Source organism: Camelus ferus, chromosome 33 (assembly GCF_009834535.1).
Source record: "Camelus ferus isolate YT-003-E chromosome 33, BCGSAC_Cfer_1.0, whole genome shotgun sequence".
Classification (NCBI taxonomy): Eukaryota; Metazoa; Chordata; class Mammalia; order Artiodactyla; family Camelidae; genus Camelus; species Camelus ferus.
The window spans coordinates 708455-729656 of NC_045728.1; the positions used below are offsets into that span (position 1 = coordinate 708455).

Consider the following 21202-nt stretch of genomic DNA (forward strand, 5'->3'; position numbering starts at 1 on the left):
CGCGGCCTCCTGAGGGGCGGGCTTGCGTCAGAGACTCCTGGGGTCGGGACTGCGGCGGGGTCGGGGTGACGCGGGAGCGCTGGGCCTGGCCGGCTCCGTCTCCGCTCCAGGGCGCGGCCTCCAGGGACAGACTGGATGGGCGTCTGAGGATCTGGGTTCTGTCTGGGCCCAGGTTGACATCTGGGAGGTTTACATCCGGTCCCCCGGTTTACGTCCGGGGGTTTACGGCGGAGGTTTACGACTGGGGGGGGGGTTGGTTACGACCTGAGGGGGTTTACGGACTGGGGTTTAGTCTGGGCCCCTAGTTTACGTCTGGGGGTTTACGGCAGGGGTTTACGACCTGGGGTGGGGCGGTTACGATCTGGGGGGGTTTACGACTTGTGGGGGTTTACGACTCGGGGGTTTAGGGCTGGGGGGTTAGTCTGGGCCTGGCTTCTGTGGCCACCGCCAGTGGCAGCCTCTACGGCCTGGCTCTGGCGGCCCCGGCGCTCCGGGCCCTGGTTCCCACGGAGCGTGACCAGTGGGAAGGAGTTCTTCAGCGGCCCCGCCCGTGGGGCACGGGAGAGGCCGCAGACCCGGCAGCCTGATCTTCGTGGGGAGAGGCCTCCGAGCTGCGGCCTAGGGGGCGAGCACACTGAAAGGCCGAAGGTAACCTCTGTCCCCTCCCTCCGCGCGGCCTCCGCACCGCTGTCTGTTTGGACTGTCGGCCCTCAGCAGGTGTGAGGGGTGCGGGTCCACCTGCACCGCAGTTTTCGCGTAGCCGCGGGCTGCGGTGGTGCCGCGTCTTCCCGGGACGGGGGAGGCGTGAATGTGACGCACAGCTCGTGACAGGACACGGGAAACCAGTCGGACACGGATCGTAGGTGTAAAGCATAGAAGAATCAAAACCAAAAAGCCGTTTAGTAGTTCTGCCGCGAACTGGGCTGTTGTCTTTCCGGTTGACCTTGACCACAGGCCGCAGTGCTGGGAGACCTTCCTCCACTGTGGGCAGCCGCCCAGTTTCCTCTCGCTGTTTAGGACCCGTCACCCCAGCCAGCACGGAAACTCCCTCCTTTGCTTGTTGGTTCCGAGGCATGAGGAGCCCAAGGTGGCCAGGTGGCAGTGTTAACTACCATTTCAGTGGGATCGTTATGTTTTCTGGTGGAAGCTTCCCTCCGTTTGGAACTAAGGTCTCTAGACCGAAAAAGCATAGGATCACGGGGACAGGGAGGCAACATTTTGCTCCTGGGTCACTGGGGGTGATGGTGAGCGGTGGCCCTGCCGTTTCCAGCCCTTGGTTCACGGACCCGGGAACCCTGGTTATGGGAGGAGTAACACAGTGCTCGGGACACTGATGTGCACCACAGTGTTCCTGGAGAGCGTTGCCCCAGACCTGCAAGGTACTGCCACCTAGTTGGTGCGGGAATCGAGGCTTTAAGGCCATTCCGTGTTCTACCAACTCAGCTGCTTGGAGGGGTGTGGGAGGGTGGTGAGGTGAGTGAACTCAGGAGAACAGGCGGAGTGCTGCCCTCACCTGCCCGGTGGCCCTGGGTAGGAGGCAGTGCTGTGCAGACCCCCTGACCCCCTGACAGTAGGTGAGGCGCCCTGAGTCCGCATGTGGTAGTCGGGGAGAAGCCTGTCTGGAGGGAGGGTAAATCCACAGTCCAGAGCGAGTGTCTATTCCAGTGAGAACAAAGCATTGTCCCCTGTGTAATGGAAGTAGGCAGTGCCATCAACCTGCCAAGACAAGTGGCTGACTGCCCCCGGCTCTTGCCAGGGAAGGGCACTCCTGTGGGACAATGTTGGTCCTGGCAGACCAGGCCCTCGGCAGTGGCTGTAGTCAGGTCGGCCTTGGTGGGTGAAGTCTGCATTGCTGAGCCCACGTGTCACCTCCATCCCTGCTGCCATGGCCCCTTGTCCATGCATCCACTGGACGATGACAGGGTGGATGGGGTCCAAAGAACGGGTTATCTTATCCTCTTGATTAACAAAATCCTCCTCTGCTGGGGTCACCCTTTGGTGAGCGCTCACATGGGACCCAAATGTCTTTGTGTGTTGTGCCCATGTAGAGAGCTCTGTCCACGTACCTCTTCCCCAGGCCTCCTTGTCACCAGTTTTCCAATCATGTTCCTTCTGAGTCCCTGACCACCCACCCAAACCACTGGCACAGCCGCTGAGTTAGTACAGTGTAGGGCCTGGCCCCTTGCCTTCCAGGCAGAGTGCACGAGCAGGCGCACTGCTGCAGGCGCTTCCGCTGGAGGGCCTGCCTTCACCCTGTCCTTCAGGGGCGTGCAGAGAGGGCTGCAGCTGCCCCTTCCAGGTGGTGCCCTGCATCACGTCTGTGATCAGGCCTGAGTCTTCTCTTGGACAGCTGATCGTAGGGGGCGCTCTGTGAGGCTGCGGGTGTGTGCGGCGAGAGAAAGCAGTGCCACAGGAGTGGGGCCGTGGCATTTGAGCCCTGTAACTCTTTTGTGCCTTCAGGACCTGCCTGGACCTGTTCTCAACGACACCACTTCCATTTTGATGATGAGGTGCTGCTGTGCACACCCAGCCACATAGCTTGTGGGTCAGACAACACCGGGTTCCTGAGGCGCTCAGGTCACGTGGTAACTTGGTAGCCCCTGGTTAAGCACTCAAGTCTCTGGTAGGGCTTAGTAGCAAACCAAAAGCTGTGTATCAAAAGAGGGGGTGGCTATCCACTGACGATGGCAAAGCTTGGCTCCCAAATCCTAATGGTTCCCACTGTGACTCACCTGAAGGGGCTGCTAGAGGTTCCAGGTAGCGTCCCTGTCTGCCACCAACACTGAGCAACTGAGAGGATCCTTACATTGCTTCCCTAACCTGCAGAGTAAAGGCTATTGTGGTGGAAATGGCCAGGTGGAAGCTGCGAGGACTGCCTCTATGCAGAGAGCAAAGCGAAAGTGCCACATTTCTGGAGGGTGCGGGATTGATGACGCCATTAGGACCTGAAAGACCCAGGAGCAGCGTTTCCCACCATGTGCACATCGACCTGCCTCTGGTCTGTGCCGAGGACAGCAGGACTGGGAGGACGGCAGTGGGTGACTGCCAGCTTGATCGGGTGGTGACCCCAACTCAGCTGCTGTTCCAGATGTGGCTTCATTGCTTGAGCAAAGTAGCACATTCCCTTGTACGTGACACGTAGAAATTTGTCTGGCAGGTGCTTTTTTCTCAACACCTGTGAGTGAAACCACCAGCAGTGGTTCTGCCACCTGGGCCACATGGCCATTCAGAAAACTCGTCCTTACGCCAAACAACCAGACTGTTAGGACCTTTTCTGACTCCTTAAGCTATCTTATTAAGTGACAACTTCTGCTCGGTGGAACCACATGAACACATCTGTCCAGGTCTGGCTTCAGGTTCCTTCCCCCACTATCTTACACCCTTGTTATTCACCCACACACATTCCCAGATTCACGTATGTAAAAATTGGGGAAGGCATGTTGTTTTGGAGAGTAGTATGACTTTCCATGGGTCACACTTTGTCCCTTACCTGTTAAGGACCGCCAGCACTTGAGTGCAGTTACAAATGCAGTTATAAATGTAGAAGCCAGGAGGGGCAATGGGCTGTGTCTTGCTAGGCAAGTAGCCTGGGGTAGGCCGTCACAGTCTCCTCAGGCAGAGCGGGATTAGTGTCTTCAGGCTGGGTGGAAGGACTGCTTCTGCTGGCAGAGAAGATCAGCAGGTGTTTAGGAGCTCAGTGTTGCCGGCTTCATCAGGGCCTGCCCGTCTAGTCCCCATTCCAATTTTCAGGATCCCATTACTTCTCAGTTAGTACCTTCACGTTACCAGCAGACACCTTGTAAGGCTGGAAATTCAACTTGTGCTGTAATTTAGTCACTTGCAGGATGAGACTCTGGCACCACGACAGGAGATGAAGGTTTCTTTCAGGGCAGCTGTGGACACTTTGAGGTCATTTATGTGGTGCTTAGACTGGGAACCTGAGTCCCTGAGCTCATCCTTTTCTTTCTCCGCTTTGTCTGCTGTAATTAGGAGCAACCAGCAAACTCATTATACTTGTCAGTTTGACAGAAACGTTCCAAAGTATCAAATACAAGGTCACCCAGAACCTTACCTCTTACAAGTATTTGGTTAGAGAGGTCCACTGTCTATATTTTGTGTGTCTCTATTGCTGCATCTTGTCATGGACTGTTGGTGCTGTCTCTACTACTGGAGAACCAATTCCAGAACCCTCAGAGCCAGTTCAGAAAACTTGTCCTTCAGATTCTGTTCTTCTGGGGCTATTCTTGGTACTAAGCTCTGATTACTAGGCTTCTCTAGAGAAATGGAATTAATAGGATATCTGTATCGTCTTTACATCTATATTATCTATTTGTCTTTCTGTCTATCTGTCTATTTATCTATCTAATTAGAGGGACTTATTTTAAGGAATTGATTCATGTGATTGTGGGGTGGGGGGCTGTCATATCCAAAATCTGCAGGGCAGGCCAGCAGTTTGGAAACTCGGGCAGAATTTCTACATTGCACTCTTGAAGCAGAATTTATTTCCAAAGCAAGCAAAAGGAAAGGGAAAAAAAGAGATTAGATTAGAAATCAATGAAATAGAAAACCAAAAAAGAACAGAGGAAAAAAAATAGGGAAATTCAATGTAAATGAATAGTAGTCTTTGAAAAGATTAACAACAAACAAAAACATTCAGCTAAGATAAGCAAGAAAAAACAGAGAAGACACAAATTGCCAAAATCAGAATTGAAAGCAACTTCACCACTGAAAAAGGTTCTGTGTGAATATTGTGAAGGGCTTTATGCTAATAAACTTAGGCAACTTAGAAAAAATTGATTTATAGCTTTGAAACAATGCCTATCAAAATCCCAACAAGATTAAAAAAAAGTAATTGGCAAGCTAATTTTAAATTTTACATGGAAATTCAAAGGACCTTGAATAGCCAGAAAACTTTGGAGGAGAAAAGAGGACTTTTACTACTTCATCTGAAAACTTACTGTAAAGCTACAATTACCTAAACAGTGTGGTGCTGCTGTAGGGATAAGCATGGAGGTCAGTGCAGCGAAGTTGAGGCACAGAAATAAATTCTTATGGTCAATTGAATTTTCAGCAAAGCTGCCAAAGAAATTAAGTGGGAAAAGGATAGTCTTTTCAGCAGATGATACGGGTGTAATTATGTATTTATATGCAAAAAGGTATATTCAGATCCTTCCTGATGCTATACACACAAAAATGGCTCAAAATGGATCATAGGCCTAAATGTGAAAACTAAAATGATAAAGCTTATGGAAGAAAACATAGGAAGAAAGTCTTTATGACCTTGGAGTTCTTAGATATGATATCAAAAGCATACTGCATCAAAAAAGTAGAATTTGATTTTATCAAAATCAAAGGCTTTTTCCTCTGAAAAATACTAATAAAATGAAGACAAGCCACAGATTGAGAGAAAATATTTGTAAATCATATATTTGATTAAAAAAACTTGCATTCAGAATATACAAAGAACTTAAAACAAAAAAGAAGACAAACAACCTAATTTAAAAAATTGAATAGATATTACACCAAGTGAAATGTATGTGGATAATAAGCACATTTGAAGATTTTTGACATTATAAGTTATCAAGAAAATACAAACTAAAACCAAATGACAAACCTCTTTTTTTAACATTTTTTTATTGAGCAGTAGTCAGTTTATAGTGTTGTGTCAAATTCCAGTGTAGAGCACAATTTTTCAGTTATACATGAACAAACATATATTCATTGTCACATTTTTTATACACCGACGAGAATAGCCGTGATTTAAAAAGACAGACAACATGAGTGTTGTGAGGACATGGAGAAACTCAAATCTTCTCATGCTGCTGGTGGGAATGTAAACTTTTACAGCCTCTTTTGAGAGAGTTTGATGTTTCTTAAGAAGTTAAATATATACCAAATATTTAAATATTTAATATTATCCACCTTTTGCGATCTCTTTTAAAAAATACAAGAGATGGGAACATATCCCAACTCATTCTGTGAGGCCAGTGTTACCTTGATACCAAACCAGACAAGACCATCCAAGAAAATAAAACTACAGACCAATATCTCTTACAAATCTTTAACAAACTGCTAGCAAACTGAATCCTGCACATATAAAAAGGAGTATGTACAAGTGGAATTATCCCAAAAGGACAAGATTCATTTAACACCTGAAAATCAAAAACTAATGTGACATACATAAGACAGATAAACAAGGTCCTGCTGTACAGCACAGAGAACTATATTCAATATCTTGCAGTAACCTATAATGAAAAAGAACATGAAAACGAATATATGTACATGTATGTATGACTGAAACTGTACTGTGCACCAGAAATTGATACAACATTGTAAACTGTACTTCTATTCAAAAAATGGTTAAAAAAACTAATATAATACACAATATTAATAGAATGAAAGACAAAAACCACATGATCATCTCAAATCCAGAAAAAAACATTTGGCATCTTGTAATAACCTACAATGGAAAAGAATCTGAAAAGATATCTATGTATCTGTATATCTGTATATAACTGAATCATTTTGCTGTAAACCTGAAACTAACACAACATTGTAAATCAACTATACTTTGATAAAAATTAATAAATCGTATAGAAAAAAGAAGCATTTGGCAAAACCCAATGCTTTTTGGTGAGGAAAACACTCAATCTAGAAATAAGAAGAAAACTTCCTCAACCTGATGAAAGGCATCTACAAAACCCCCTAACTGAACACCATACTTAGTGATAAAAGACAGTGCTTTTCTTTTAAAATCAGGAGCAAGAAAATATCTGCTGTATCCAGTTCTATCTAATGATACACAGCCAGGCAGTTCCACAAGAAAAGGAAAGAAAAGGCATCCAGAATGGAAAGGAAGGGATATCATCTCTATTTACAGAAGACATGATCTTGTAGGTAGAAAATTCTCAGAAAACCACTAAAAACTATTACAATGATTTCAGCAAAAGTGCAGGATGCAAGATTAATATTAAAAAATTGAAATAGAAATGACAAATTCAAAAATGAAATTAAGAAAAGAATTCCATTTACAATAGCATCAAAAAGAATAAAGTGCTTAGGAATAAACTTAATGAATGAAATGTAAGACTTGTACATTGAAAACTACAAAACTTTGTTGAAAGAAACTAAAGAAGATATAAATAAGCAGAAAAACACTCTGTGCTCTTGGGATGGAGACTCGTTGTGAACATGACAACACTCTACATGTTCTTGGAATGGAATATTTGTTGTGAACATGACAATGCTCTCCAGATTGATCAACAGTTTTAATGCAATCCCTGTCAAAATGCCAGGAAGGCTTTTTTTTTTTCTTTTTGCAAAACTTGACAGGCTGATCCTAAAATTCATATGGCAATGCGACAAACTCACAGTAGCCAAGACAATCTTTAAAAAGGAGAACAAAATTGGAGACTCACACTTCCCATGTCAAAACATACTAGAAAGCTACAGTAATCAAGACAGTGTGGCACTGGCATAAGGACAGACAGGTATAAAATCAGTGGAAAGGAACTGACAGTCCACAAGTGAACCCTTACATTTATAGTTAATTAACTTTTGACGAGGATACCAAGACAATTCAATGGAGAAAGTAACTCTTTTCAACAAATGGGGCTGGGACAGCTGGATTCCATATGCAAAAGAATAAATTTGGACACCCCCCTATGCCATAAATAACTAAAAATGGATCATAAATGTATTTGTAAAAGCTACAACTATTCAACTCTTAGAAGAAATATAGGAGTAAATTTTCATGACCATGGGCTGGCTAGTCAACAGTTCCCTGGATGTGACACCAAAAGCACAAGCAACAGAAGTAAAAATAGATAAACTGGAAAGTCCAATTCATCATTTGTGTGATAAATGATGACTTTATTCATCATTTTGTTCTTCAAATGGTACAATCAAGAGAGTGAAAAGACAACCCAGAAGGGGAGGAAGTATTTGCTAAGCATGTATCTGAGAAGACACCTGTACACAGAATATGTAAGGAGCTCTTACAACCCAGTAATAAAAAGACAAATAGTTCAATTATAAAATGGCAAAGGATTTAAATATACTTTTCTCTGAAGAAGATATACCATTGGCCAGTAGCACCAGAAAAGATGCTAAACATCATTAATCATCAGGGAAATGCAAATCAAAACCACAGTGAGATGCACTTCACAGTCACTAGAATGGCTGGTATCAGAGTGACACGTAATAACAACGTTGGCAAAGATGTGGAGAAATTGGAAGTCTCACGTCTTCATGGTGGGAATGTGAAGTGATGCTGCCTTCTGGAAAAGGTTTTGACAGTTCCTCAGAAACAGAGTTAACACCGTTAACTACTTAAGTGCAAATTAAACTCTTCTTGGTTATCATTTTATCTCCAGTCACCTGTCTCAACTTTAAAAGAGTGACAATACCAAGTGTTGGGAGAAACATGCAGTAACTATTACTCTCATACATTACTTACAGGAAGTAGTTGATTATGTACCAGTACTCAACGTGTGTGAAGCCTGTGGCCGCGCAAGTCCCCTCTTTGGTGTGTGTGCAGATCCTGTGCCTGTGTCACGCAGAAGACAGGTACAAGGATGTTCACAGCAGCATTAAACGCCTCAAACTGGATGCAACACAGAAGTCCATCGGTTGTGAGTCTGATACGTGATTTGTGTTATGGTAACACAGTGGGATACTAGGTAGACTATTTACGGTGATAAGAGGTCAAAATGTTGGTCCCTTGTGGGTCTGGGGACTGCTGGGGTCCTGGGAATGTTGTGTATCTTGATCTGGGTGGTGGTTAAAAAATTATATGTGTGTGTGTGTGCCGTGCGTGCGTGTGTGTGTTTTTTCTGAGCTGTGCATGTATTTATATGTTTTACTGTATGCGTTTCATAACAGTAATAAAAAAGTGAGAATAGGTTTATGTATCTTTCATCTTGGAAACAAACACAGATGTGCAGCGTAGAAACCTATGAAAATCTTACTTCTGAATAATAAGGTTGAAGAGACAGGGAAGGAGATAGAACTTCCCTGAGTTTATCCTTTCATGTAGTTTTAACTTTTGAATAACATTAATGTTTTTAATATTCAGAAAATAAAATACCAGTAAGGATGGAAAGAGTTTTTAGGAGACCCTGGCCCTGCTGCGCACAGCAGAGGCGCTGATGAGTGATTTCATCTAGTTTTAGAACTTCAGTTGGAGTCCGGTTAAAAAGCTTTAAAGAAGCCTTGGGCTAGAACAGAAGAGCTGGTTCTGTTTCTCCTGGTGTTCTCTTCCTGTGCTTGGGCAGTCACGGGGCTCACGTCCTGACACCCTGGAGCCACCGCACGGGGTCACCCCTGATCTCTAGGTCACCACATGGAGCACAGCTACCCTGAACTTACGTGTATGTTGAGTGAGAAATATGCTCTCACGTGGGGACCTGTTTGTCCCCTCAGCATGGCCTGGCACACCCTGACCACTAGAGAGGCTGTGAAACAGAGGCGATTTGTTGAGAGTGGGGAGACAGAGTGGCTGTTGTAGGGGAGCTGGGAGAGTGAGGTGAAGGTTTTCTACACGCTTGAGAAGAAGGGGCATGAGAACATTTGTAGACTGCTGGAGCTAGAAGAGAACTAGACACAGGAGCCTACTCTTTTCATTTTGAAGACAAACAGGGACGACTGGGTCAAGGTCACACGACAAGTCAGTGGTGGAGACAGGATTACAACCCTCACCTCTGGGACCCTGTGAACAGCCTCAGGGTTAGGCTGCAGGTACTTCTGAGAGCAGCTAAACGTGTGCATTGGATGTTCTGAACCTCAGTTCCCTGCGAAGGCTCTCTGAGCCCCGGGCTTGTGTGCCCCCAACCCGGAGGTCGCAGCTCGTCCCCTCCCACGTCCGCTTCGCTGCCCTTTCACCTGGCGGCTCCGCATGCGAGACTCAGTAGTCAGGAGGCACCTTTCACGAGGAATGGCACGTTCACGTCTCACGCTCTACCTCTCGTTCTTTGGGTTGTTTTCCATGATGTGAGGCACTTGTGTAAACAAAGCAGACACGAAAATGAAGAAAATGTCCTTGCTAGGGATTTTGCTCCTCTGCCTTTGAGGTTTTCTGGGTGGACAAGCCCTTTCTGTCCCTTTGTGTAAGAGTAAGAGTAAGAAATGCCTGTGGCATGGTTTGAACAAGTGTCTGGAGGGCCCAGGCCATTTTGTTTACAGATTTACTGTTTTGACTGACAAGTTCTCCGTCTGCTTCAGCACTGCTCAAGACCAGATGGCCAGCAGTCAGCCACCCCGCGTAACTTCTGTCTGTGATTGTGGTGTGTCCCCTTGTGTCTTCCTGGGGCTCATGTCCTGACCTCCCACCCCCAGCTCTCCCTATCTGAGCTGTGGCCATCAGTCACTACGGTGGACACTTCCTAACCTCTCTGGCCCTGGAGATTAAAGGAGGTCATTGTCACATCATCATTGGCTAGCCAATCAGGTGGGCGCCTCCCTCCAATGACTGCCTGGTTCCAGAGGAGTACTCGGGCAGCTTCAATGGAAGGAGGGAGCCACAAAGGAGGCCTGGCATAAGTCCAAAGATGATCATTACAACATGGATTGTGTACATTTTTGCCCGGAAAGGTGCCGGGTTCCCCTTCCCCCCAAAAGTCAGTTCGGTGAGTGGGGGTGCTGGTAGCCAGGTGGACAGTTCTCAGGTGTCCTCTCCCCTCTGAGCCCCAGCTGCACTTCCAGGTTGAAGGTCTTACAAGGTTGACTGGCTAAGAAGGGAGGAGGGGCTGGCCTCTGTGTATGCTGAGAGCATCGACTTGCCACTTTGTTGCAGGACGTGGAAGTGGTGGAGAGCGAGGCTGTGTCTGTAGTGCAGCACTGGCTGAAGAAGGTGAGGATGGTTCCTCCCTGACATCCTAGAGGGCTGGTCTCCCCTTTCCCTAGAACTAGGAAACCCAAGTTCATGCCCAGTAGGCTGACCAGAGCTGTGTCCAGTCCACCAAGCATCCTGGAGGACACGGCGTGTCTCCTTGCGAAAGACGTGCGGGAATCGCCGTGCTTCTCTAGCACATGGGGTGGGGGGCTTCAGGTGCGTGGCCCCACCTGGGGTGTCTCAGGAGGACTTTGGGAGAGGGCCCAGGACTTAGTGAGTTCCCTGGAATTCCACGAGCTTACTGCAGGAGCTGTGTGATACATGTGTGTGTGGACATGTGTGTGTTGTGATGGAGAGGAAGAAAGGGAAGAGGAAGAGGGAGAGGAGGGAGAACTGGGGACCAGAGAGAGAAACTGCTCACCTTTCAGACTGAAGAAGAGGCTTCCAAGGACATAAAGGAGAAGATGTCCGCCAGCTGCCCTCCTTCGCACGGCCAAGACGTGCACGTGACCAGAGATGTGGTAATGGGGCCTTCACAGAGATGTCCTCCTGGGGGTGGTGGACAAGGGAGGGGAGATGGGGTCCTGCTGCAGAGGGCCCTGGCAAGGGGGCGGAGCCTGCCCAGCCCGGGCTGCGCCCTGGTCACGGAGGCCTTGCTGGGCAGTAACCGCTGGGCCCTGCCTGGATTTCCCTCCCAGGTGAAGCACCACCTCTCAAAGTCTGATTTGTTAAAAAGCCAGAGTCAGGAGGTCCTGGAGGAAAGAACAAGGATCCAGTTCATAAGATGGAGGTAAAGTATCTCATTTGCCCCGAGCCAGGCAGTGGGGACTCAGGGCCGGCGCAGACCCACAGCTGTCCTTCTCCAGAGATGGGGACTTACGGGGAGTTACTCTGGGGTCTTAAGGGAATGTTTTTGCTGTCTTGAAAGCCCAGCTGGCTCCTAAAGTTTAAAATGACTGGAGGGTTTGGAAGAATGGGCTAGCTTACCACATCTTAAATGCTCTGAATAAATTTCAGACTTCTGTTATTTCTGCATTTGATTTGTTCAGAAGTGGCTGCTCTTTAAAGAGCTGAAAGAAAATAAGCTCTTAAAATGCAAATCCCAAAGCCCTCACTTACCGCTGAGGTGAGAAGAGGTTTCTGAGAGCCCGAGGCTAGAGTCTCGTGCTGCCCGGGGAGGGGCTCGGCCAGCCTCCCGCCCCGGCAGGCTACGTGGAGAGGCCGGGCCCGGAGCTGGGAGCCGGGAGCCAGCAGCTCACTCCCTCGCAGGGCACAAGCCTTCCTATCTCCTTCCGGGACGTGTGCTCCGTTGGGTCTCTCTTCCCAGGAGGGTCGTCGTGGGACTGCACTGGGCTCCCCCAGGCTGTGACGGAGCCCCCTGGTCTCCGGTGGCCCCATTGCAGCTTTGCTGTCTTCTCTGGAGGAAGATACATTTATCCAAAATGTGTTTTTGCTTCAGGATACACAGGTTTTTTTTGCGTTTACCCCTTCAGGTGGCGTTAGCATTTTAAAAGAAGATTCAAATACCCGGGGATTGCATAAGAGGAAGGCAGTTACATAAGAGGACTGGTGGAATTCCAGACCTGGTGGCGGCTGGGGCGGGGAGGAGTACTATTTGGTTGAGAAAACATCCAGGGTCCCCAAGTCATAAGCGTGGGTGACTGTTGTCCAGCCGCCGCCCTGCACGTGGGAGGCTTGTCCACGCCCGACACAGCCGCACTGCAAACTCCGGTGTTGCAGTTCCTCGGCTTGGAAACATGGACATGGTCCGCTGGTATTTTAAAGCTTAGCTGTGTAGTGTCGCTGGGTGAAAGCTTTGGAGTCAAGGGACAAGGGACCACAGTCAGTTATCTTCGTACAAGTTTTCACTCGGTTTCCTGTGGAGAGCTTAAACCGGTACCTGATGCCTGGCTCTTTCCACGACCCACTGGTTTTGGGACCCTCCTGATAGTTTCATGAGGTACTAGCTCAGGGTTGCAGACCCCCATCCAGCACCGCCCAATAGTCATTTACGTGGTAGACGCTTAAGGCCGCCCTATGTTTCCTAGGCTCCCGGTAGAGAGAGGAGCATAAACGCAGCCCCTTTCAAAGGATAAAAGTGAACTGGGAGGAAGAGTGTGTGGATGCAGAGGGACGTGTTGCAGAGGCCATGAGGGACACCTCTGTGAGCACAGTGTGGGGCCAGGCTGCACAAGCTCTCAGCTTTGCTGCCCAGGCCTCGATGCACTCCTGGAAGGACGTCACCTGGGCTGACCCGTGTCTGGGCGGGGCCTTCCACAGGTGGCAAGAGCCTGGCAGCCTGGCCGCCCCGTCTGGCCTTGGGGCCAGTGTTGTGGCCTCTTCTCCCTTTCCCCTCGGGCCTCCATCTTTCCTTCTCTGTCTCTGGGCACCGACCAGCTCCACCTTCTGTGAGCCGTGTTCTTGAGCACGTTTATTTCCCCTGGGCTGGGCTGTGGGTCCTCGCAGGCAGTGTCCATGCCGAATTCACACGGAAAACCCCAGACACCTCGAACAAGGTGCTACCCTGAAGGCACTTTCGATAGACACAAGACATAAGAATGTGGGGTGCAGGGGGCACAGGAGTGGGTGCAGGGGGCACGGGAGGGGGTGCAGGGGGCACGGGAGTGGGTGCAGGGGGCACGGGAGGGGGTGTCCAGGGGGCACGGGAGGGGGTGCAGGGGGCACGGGAGGGGGTTCACGGGCACAGGACGGGGGACACGCCGGCTGCTTTCACTGGAGTGGAGGATCTGTTAGGGGAGAACAGGATGTGGAGCTTGAAGGGTGGGAAGTAGACCGAGAAGAGAAAGGGACAAGGCCGGAACAGGGATATAAACACAGCAGAGAGGACCTGCAGCTTCTTTGAGAAAGGTCTAGAAGGGTCTCTGAACCGTTGTGAGTGTGGCACAGTGCTGACCATAAGGAGCTGGTAATTAAGCTGGAGCTGAATCCAAGGCTTTGAGACCCGCTGTGCAGCTCCAGTAAAGGTGCTTAACCTCTGTCTCCTCGACTCTCCTGAGGACCACTTGCTGCCAGGATGGTTGGGGTGCTTGGTTAGTAAAGAGAGCGCTTTGTGTTGCTGGTACAAGGTGGGTGAAGGGCCAGCTCCAAGTTCACGGCGGCGGGGTCAGAACTGTGGCCCGCAGGGCTCTGGTGCCAGTCAGTAGGGAAGGCACGCGGGGCCCCAGTGTGTGAATGGTGTTTTGCAGCCACACCCGCATCTTCCAAGTGCCCAGTGAGGTGAGAAATGACGTCATGCGAGATCGGATAGAGCAGGTGAGACGCAGGTAAGCAGTCTGGGGCGAGGTAATCGGTGTCCTGAGCAGGTGGGTGGGGTGGGGCTCCCTAGCTCCAGTCCAGACCTGGACCTGGCCCAGCCTGGAGCCCTCTGGGCTGAGGGCCTCTTCCAGGGACTCAGCTCCTGGGCCTGGAGGCGATGGCCCCTGCTCAGGCGTGCTCTGGGTCTGCTCTGGGGGCTCTATGGCCTTGCAGCCCCCCCATCCCCTGTAGCCTATGTCCCCCACCTCCATCCCCTGCAGCACCCCCCATCCCCTGCAGCACCCCACCTCCATCCCCTGCAGCCTGTGCCCCCCCACCTCCATCCCCTGCAGCTTGTGCCATCTTTCGGATGAGACATCTCAGGAGCTTCATGACAGAAATTCCTGTTCAGACTGCTGAGAGCGACAGGTGAGAGGGCTGGCAGGTGAGAAGAGGAGGCCTCTGGTGGGAGACGTGCCCTGGGTGGGGAGCAGAGCATGCCAGTAGGGCCTCCCCAGGCCAGGGTGGGTCAGGGAGAAGGCAGCAGCTGGGGCTCCTTCGATGCCTCTCAAACTTCAGAAGGGACTTGGAGTCGAGTTCAGACTTGTGTCTGTGGCGCTGCACTGTGGGGTCACAGACCAGTGCTTCCAGGCGGTCCCAGGCGCAAGGGGGATCTGGGGTCTTGTGGTCCGGGCTGCAGTGGGCCTGCAGCCCCGCCTTGCCAGCACTCTGGGGCGTGGCCACCGCTGGTCTGCTGACCCCATTTTGAACCACGAGGTGACACAGCGCTGGAGTAGGGTGTGAGGGCGTACAGACTTTGACCCTCCCTGCCACCAGTTAGGGCCGTGACTCTGGCTCACATGGCCTCTTGGCGCACACGTGGTACCAGTGGTCATAGCGGTGGCTATTTGTGCAGCTCTGGAAGGCAGCAGGCCAACAGGTGATGCCTCTGCAGGACGCAACCACCCAGGGAAGGTACTGTGCCCCTGCTGGGTGGAGAGACAGCGCTGGTGACATGGGGGTGACAGGGACCACCAGCACTCCGGGAGGAGGGCCACAGAGGTGTATGCTGGCATGCATTGAGCACTTACGGCATGTGGCTTCCACACAAGGCATTCTGTCAGGGTTTCTCACTTGATCAGTTGACTGTAAGAGGAGGGTGATGTGCCGTGCATCACACCCGCGGCAGAGGTCAGCCGCCTGGGGCAGATGCTGGCTTCTGCCCAGCTCCGTCGTGGGTGCTTGCTTCATGCCCCAGTGCCCCAGTTTCCTCAGACTTCAGGGCGGTGCCTTAAGGCCCACGTGGGCCATCCCCTGGCAGATGCCGCGTCGGTGGTTTGCCAATGTCAGTAGGGACACGGAGTCCGAGGTGCCTGCAGGGACCTCTGGTTGAAGGAGCAGAGCCAGGCCGCTGTCTCCGCTCTGCCTGACGCCCCCTGCCCCTGGGAGGGTGTCTGTGCTCTCTGCTTCCAGCTCTGTGACGTGAGAACAGTGGCCTTAGGAGGCAGCGCCAGCCCTCCCGTTGGCCATCCCAGTTCCACGACGCGCCCCTGGGCGTTTCCCTGCTTCCCAGGTTGATGTCCTTCAGGGTCAAGGGGCAGCCTGTGTTGGAAGGACGTCCACCCCTCCTTGACCGGAGGAGCAACCACCCTGGGCAGAGAGAATCCAGCGGGCGAGCCCTTCCTCGTGACAGTGGCAGCACTGGAGTCTTCCTGCTGAACTGCTGATAAAGAGACACTATTTAACCACCATCCTGGCCTCTGGTGTGAGTGCTTTGCCACCGTGCATTCATCGGAACCCAAGCCCCTGATGGGCTCATCTCTGGGGAAGTGGCTCGCAGCCTCGTGGGGAGACAGGCATGCTGCTGTGCCGGCTCGGCTCCTGGAGCATTAAGGGCGGGGCCGGCGGGGCCGGAGGACTTCCTGGGGGAAGTGTGGCATCTGTTTCACTCAAGTGCTTTATCTCCGTTTACTCCTCCTTTGGAAGTGTGCTTCCTGTCCTTATGTAGATCCAAGGTCCTGACCTGTAGCCTTTCCCTTTCTCTGAAGGACTGTTCACGTTCCTTCAAGGCAGGTCTACTGGCGGCAGTGGTTTTGTTTGGGAAGGTGTTTCTGCTTCACTTCTGGAGGACAGTTCTGGAGGATGCAGAAGCGTAGGTTTCTCCCTTTCAACACCTGAGTCCCTCGCTCCGCTCCCTCCTTGCTGCGGGGCTTCTGGAGGGGGGTGGGGTGGCTTCATCCTGCTCCTCCCTGGGCGAGCTCTCCCGTCCCTGGCGTCCGCGGTTTGGTCTTTGGCTTTCTGCAGTCTGAACGCGATCTGCGCGGGTGGATGTGTTGGCACTCCTCCTGCTTGGTGCTCTGTGTTTCCTGGTTGCTGTTTGGGGTCTGGCAGTGGTCTTGGGAGAGTCCTCAGTGCTGTCACTCAGTTCGTTGCTGTTGTTTTGTTCCCCCGTTAAGCACACGCTACGCCTGGGTCGCTGTCCCGCGGTTCTTGGGTATTTTTCCTCTTCTTTTTGTTCTTTTTTCCCTCTTTGCCTTCTCCTGGGAAATTCCTGCTGACGTCTTCTGACTCTCGGATTCGCCCCGTCCCCGTCGAGCCCTTGCTGCCTGCCAGAGGCCTCCTCTGTCTCGGTGTTCGGTGCTGCTGGCGGGCCCCTTCCTCTGCCTGCGCCGCCATCTGTTCTTGCGTGTTGTTCCATTTTCCGCTGGAGCCCTTAGCATGCTGATCAAGGTTGTTTCAAACTTCCAGTCTGGTAGTTCCAGCTTCTCTGCCGCATCCAGGTCTGGCCCCGGCGCTTGCGCTGTCTCTTCAGACTGTGCTTTTTACCTTCATCACACCTTTTGTTGAAGGCAGGTAAGATGAGCCAGGAGAGGAGCTGAGGCAGAGGGGCCTTCTTCTTGCTCTTCAGCATGAGGTTCTGGATCTGTCTGGTCTGAGGTCAGGCTGTGTTTACTCTCTTCAGTAGCTGTGGTGTCAGAGGCTAAAGTTTCCTTTCATGTCCTTTCTTTTATCTTTGGGTTTCCCTAGTGATTCCTCCTTAAGTAGGGCCCGAGACTCACAGTTCTTCGAGCTGCAATCCCCTTCTGATGTGGTGCTGTGGTGTGAGGGGCCGGGGCAGTGTCCTGTCAGCCTCTGACCTGGGCTCAGCCTCGGTGAGCCTGTGCCCTGGCCTGTGCCCTTCACACGGATGTTTCAGCGCCTCCCCCGCCCCCACCTGCGGAGAGACAGGAGGCGGGAGGGGCTGCAGTTGGGAATTTCCCTTCCCCCAGCTAGGTGGGCTCTGGCAAGGTGGTGTTCCTTCAGGACAGGCCTTTGTTAAGGAAACCAGTGCTCTAGACGTATTTCAAAATGGCTGTTTCCCCCTCCTCTTGCTGGGAGATGGGGTGGATTTTCTCTGATGGTCACTGTGAGAACCTGATGGGGCTCCTGGAGGGAAAACTCAGAAAGTGTGGGAGCCTCCCTAAGACCAGCCCCGAGACTTGTTAACTCAACCTGTCCACACGGAGTTCCATCGACTGTAGTCTCCTGGCCCTGGTTCCTGGAGGTCTGCTCTGTACGCTGGGAGTCTGTCCACCTGTCTGTCTCTCTGATTTCCGGGTCAGCACCTCAGTTCTCTGACGGATCTGGGAAGAGTTCTTGCTCTTCCGTTTGTTCAGCTTTTTTTCTTATTGTGAGGGTGAGTGAGGACTTCCAAGCTCTTCACTGACAGTCCAGAGCCGGGAGGTCTCATTCTCGTGTTTATCAAGTGGTGACTAGAGCAACAGCCAGTGTTTACTGAGACTGACCACGTGCCAGGGACTGACTCAGCACTTAATCCAAGCAGGCCTTTGATCATCAGCGAGGAGACAGCATGTGACCACGAGGTGGGCACCCTGACCAGAGTTGCTTGTGGCCGAGGAGTAACGGAGCCGGCCTGGCCTCTGGCTCCAGGCCTCCTTTCTCAGCTGCTCGGTTACCCTGTGTGCGGGCCCTGGGCTGGGCTGGGGAAGACAGCAGTAAACAAAGCACTGTCCCTGCCTGGTGGAACTTCCGTGTTGACAGGGGAGGCAAGTCTCGATTTGCACAGCTGCCGTGAAGGAGGAGTGCTGTGTCCGGGGGACTTGCCCTAGCCGGAGACGAGCACTGGCGTTTACTGTGGGTTATTTAAATCATCACCCCATTTTACGGGTGAAGAACTGGAAGCCTTGAGAGGTTAAGTAGCTCTCCTGACGTCACAAAGCCATTAGCTGGCACAGCTGGGACTGGAATCCAGGCAGCCTCAGGCCACACCACTGAGCTGCTGCGCTGGGCCCAGGGGTCATTTTGGTGGGTGGTGGTAGTGGTGGCCTTGGCCAGCAGGGCAGTGTAGAGGGGAGGGCAGAGGCAGGACGGGTCCTTGCCCACCAGCCCCACTACTAGTCCCTGCACGCCCCTCCCCGTCGTCCCCTCCCTCTGCCTGCTTATCCAGTGGAGGAGGCAGGGGGTGGGGGTGGCCGTAGGACTGGCCAGGCAGGGCCCTGAGACCGGAGGGGAGTGTGGGGTGACAGGAAACGGGAGAGGCTGCCCTGGCTGGAGGGGGCAGAAGAGGGGTACAGAGGAGGCGGTTGAGAGGCGCCTGGGTCAGGCTGCATGGGGTGTGGGCCCCGTCCCAGCAGAGGTGGGCAGTGCAGGGCTGTTACCTGCAGAGCCAGGCTGTGGTATGGGATGGATCTGAGACAGGACGGAGGTGACCTGGTGACAGTGGCACCTGTAGAATCGGGGGAAGAGAGGTGGGGTGCAACTGGCGTGGGTGGCACTGCTCAGGCAGGGTCTCAGGGGGTAGGTCCAGTTTGGGTCTGGATGTGACCTTGTCCAGCAGGTGGGTGGACGGACAGGGCTGGGCTGGCGGGTGGGGTCAGGGAGGAGGGGTGACCCGTGAGGGGGAGGGAGGGAGGGACAAGGTTGGCAGGCAGCCCTGGGGGCTTTGCCCTCCTGACCCCTCCTCATGCTGCTGGGAAGGTGTGAAGCAGGCTCAGCTGGCCTGATCTCCTGGCCTCAGGGCTCCAGGGTCACAGCCCAGTGAAGGGAGAGCACCCACACCGTGGTCCAAATGGGCGCCAGTTTTGCCAGAAGCCACCAGATGGTGCCACTTCCCTGCAGAAACAGGTTCCCTGAAGGTGAATAGCCTCCACTTTGAGTCAGCCTGTGGGAGGACGCAGGGCTGGGACTTTGTCCCCATTTGGGAAGCGTGACCAGGTGTCAGGCCTTGGAGCACGTTCGTTTAAGGATGAGCACAGCTCACACCCACACACGCGAGCGTGCAGGGCTCTTCACTCAAGTCAGATGGACCGAGCTGGGCGCGAGGATGCCGGGGGAACATCCCGTCATGTCCTCAGGGACTCGGGGAGCTGGGGGGCTGATGGCAAACACACGATGCCGCGCTGTGTGCAAGGAGGCCTGAAGCACATGGACGGCAGAGCAGAGGAGGCGTCGTTTCTCTGCTTGAGAGAACGCGCGACTTTCAGCAGAGGTGACACTTAGCAGAGGCTTCTCTGGGCTTCAGCCATGAGGAGGGGCCTTCTCTGCAAAGGGACTCCCACACGGGAAGGCGTGGAGGCCTTCAGGGACCTGGGCCTCACCCTGAATGTCTGGAATGCAGGGCAGGGTGGGGAGCCTGGCAGGAGAGGAGGCTGGGAGGTGGGGCCCCACAGGTGGGCGCAGAACAGCCCCATGGAGCCGCCAGGGGCCCAGGGAGGGGAGACCTGCACCCGGTTCCAGCTTCAGCTGCTGGCCGAGGGGAGCCATAGCCCTCAGGGAGGGAAGGAGGCTGCGGTTCTGGGCTCTGGCCCACGAGGCGATGGTAAGGAGCTCACCGCTCTCAACTCCTGGAGTTTGGGGACCGAGGGACCTACATTGGTATTGTAGCTGCAGCTCCTCCAAACCGAGGGTGGAAACGGAATCATGCAGTGGCTCAAATAGAGTTTTGTTCTGTGAGTGATTAACCCCAGGAGTGGAGTCTGGGAACAGATACGCCTCCTCTACCTGTGCTACAGGGGGACCGAGCCACGGTAGGTTAAAAGAAAATCACTGGCAAATCTGGGGCCAGTCAGCTGTGACCAAGCCGTTTGTGTAGTTGAACGGAGCCGAAAGAGCCAGTCAAGGCTTCGTGGGTCATGGATCCTCCCGGGTGGCCGGGGCGGGGGCTGGGCGCGCTGGCGCACGCGGGAGTCTCACCTGGGACTTCGTGGTGGTGGCGGTGCCGGCAGTGTGTGCGTGAGCTTCATTCTGGACAGAGACTGGACCTGGACCCAGCCTAGGCCTCTGGTGTCTCAAAAGACAGACTGGTCTCTGCGAGCGGAGCCTCCAGAGTCTGTCACCCAGAGTTCGGTGCGAGGGGCCCTCCAGTGAGTGGCCCAGCATTGTGGGGGCCCCAGGACGGAGGCCCAGCCACGCCCTGGGTGTCCACCTCACAGGAGGGTGTTGCACACCTAGCCAAACCGGGACATGAACGTGGGGAGCTGGTCTCAAAGGCCTGGGCGCCAGTGGGGGTGGGGGGAGAGGTGTGGAGACGCAGGGAGGGGTCTGCAGGCGCGTTGCGCAAGCTCTGAGACCACCCCAGGGCACTGGGCGGGATGCCCGCAGCCTGGAGGCTGGAGAGGGAGCTGGCCGCACCCAGGCCCCGCTCAGGGATCCAAGGCGCGCTGCCCCCGCGGCCCCGCTGGGTCCGCACCCTCCCCGCGCGCGGACACCGGCCTGTGTCCTTGAGTTCCGGCCCCTGGGCGGATGCACACCTGGCGCGCTGGGCTCTGCGGCCCGGGGGCCACGGGCGCCCAATCGCTGGACAGGCGCTCGCGCACGCGCAAGGGCGGGTGGGCCTGGGCTCCCCGCTCCCCGCTCCCGCTGCCCTCCTGCCGCGCCCTGTCCCCGCCTCCGGTCACCACAGGAGGGGCGCCCTGGCTCTGTGGAGGAGGGTGCGGCCCAAGGCCGGCGGACACAGGGCCCTGGCCAGTGGGCCTGGCTGGCGTGGTGAGGCCGTGGGGCCTTCGAGGGGAAGGTCGCGAAGGGCAGCGGGAGACAAGGTACCCGAACCAGCAACTGCCTCCAGCCGTCGGCGCGGCCGCTGCAGAGCCGTCGTCTCTGCCTTCTCGGTGGCTCGGC

At 53.1% G+C, this 21202-nt stretch overlaps 1 protein-coding gene and 1 long non-coding RNA gene across 6 annotated transcripts; one reads left to right on the forward strand and one right to left on the reverse strand.

Moving 5' to 3' along the window:
- The first annotated feature begins 395 nt into the window (after positions 1–395).
- On the forward strand, positions 396–15837 carry SPATA19 (spermatogenesis associated 19). 5 transcript variants are annotated; one of them, XM_032472486.1, is made up of 10 exons: positions 396–648; positions 2461–2585; positions 8461–8633; positions 10793–10849; positions 11260–11352; positions 11530–11621; positions 12159–12299; positions 14038–14115; positions 14440–14515; positions 15660–15837. In XM_032472486.1, the coding sequence occupies exons 3-9, from the start codon at positions 8577–8579 to the stop codon at positions 14504–14506; spliced, it is 585 nt and encodes a 194-aa protein (XP_032328377.1). In that variant the 5' UTR covers positions 396–648; positions 2461–2585; positions 8461–8576; the 3' UTR covers positions 14507–14515; positions 15660–15837. The 5 variants fall into 5 exon arrangements, with proteins under 5 accessions (XP_032328377.1, XP_032328375.1, XP_032328378.1 ...); XM_032472484.1 differs by having other exon boundaries at positions 2461–2577; XM_032472487.1 differs by lacking the exon at positions 10793–10849 and having other exon boundaries at positions 2461–2577.
- On the reverse strand, positions 9764–12080 carry LOC116661144. Its single transcript, XR_004316907.1, has 3 exons — positions 11951–12080; positions 11253–11380; positions 9764–9998 (listed from the first exon to the last, which is right to left on the reverse strand). It is a non-coding gene; the product is annotated as an uncharacterized LOC116661144 (long non-coding RNA).
- Positions 15838–21202: the final 5365 nt, after the last annotated feature.

Bases quoted from the DNA above. Each gene is read 5' to 3' on its own strand.
- SPATA19 (XM_032472486.1), top strand. From the start codon at position 8,577: ATGTTCACAGCAGCATTAAACGCCTCAAACTGGATGCAACACAGAAGT. The intron at 8,634-10,792 runs GTGAGTCTGATA...ACTTTGTTGCAG, and splicing joins AACACAGAAGTCCATCGGTT to GACGTGGAAGTGGTGGAGAG. The intron at 11,622-12,158 runs GTAAAGTATCTC...CTCTCTTCCCAG, and splicing joins ATCCAGTTCATAAGATGGAG to GAGGGTCGTCGTGGGACTGC.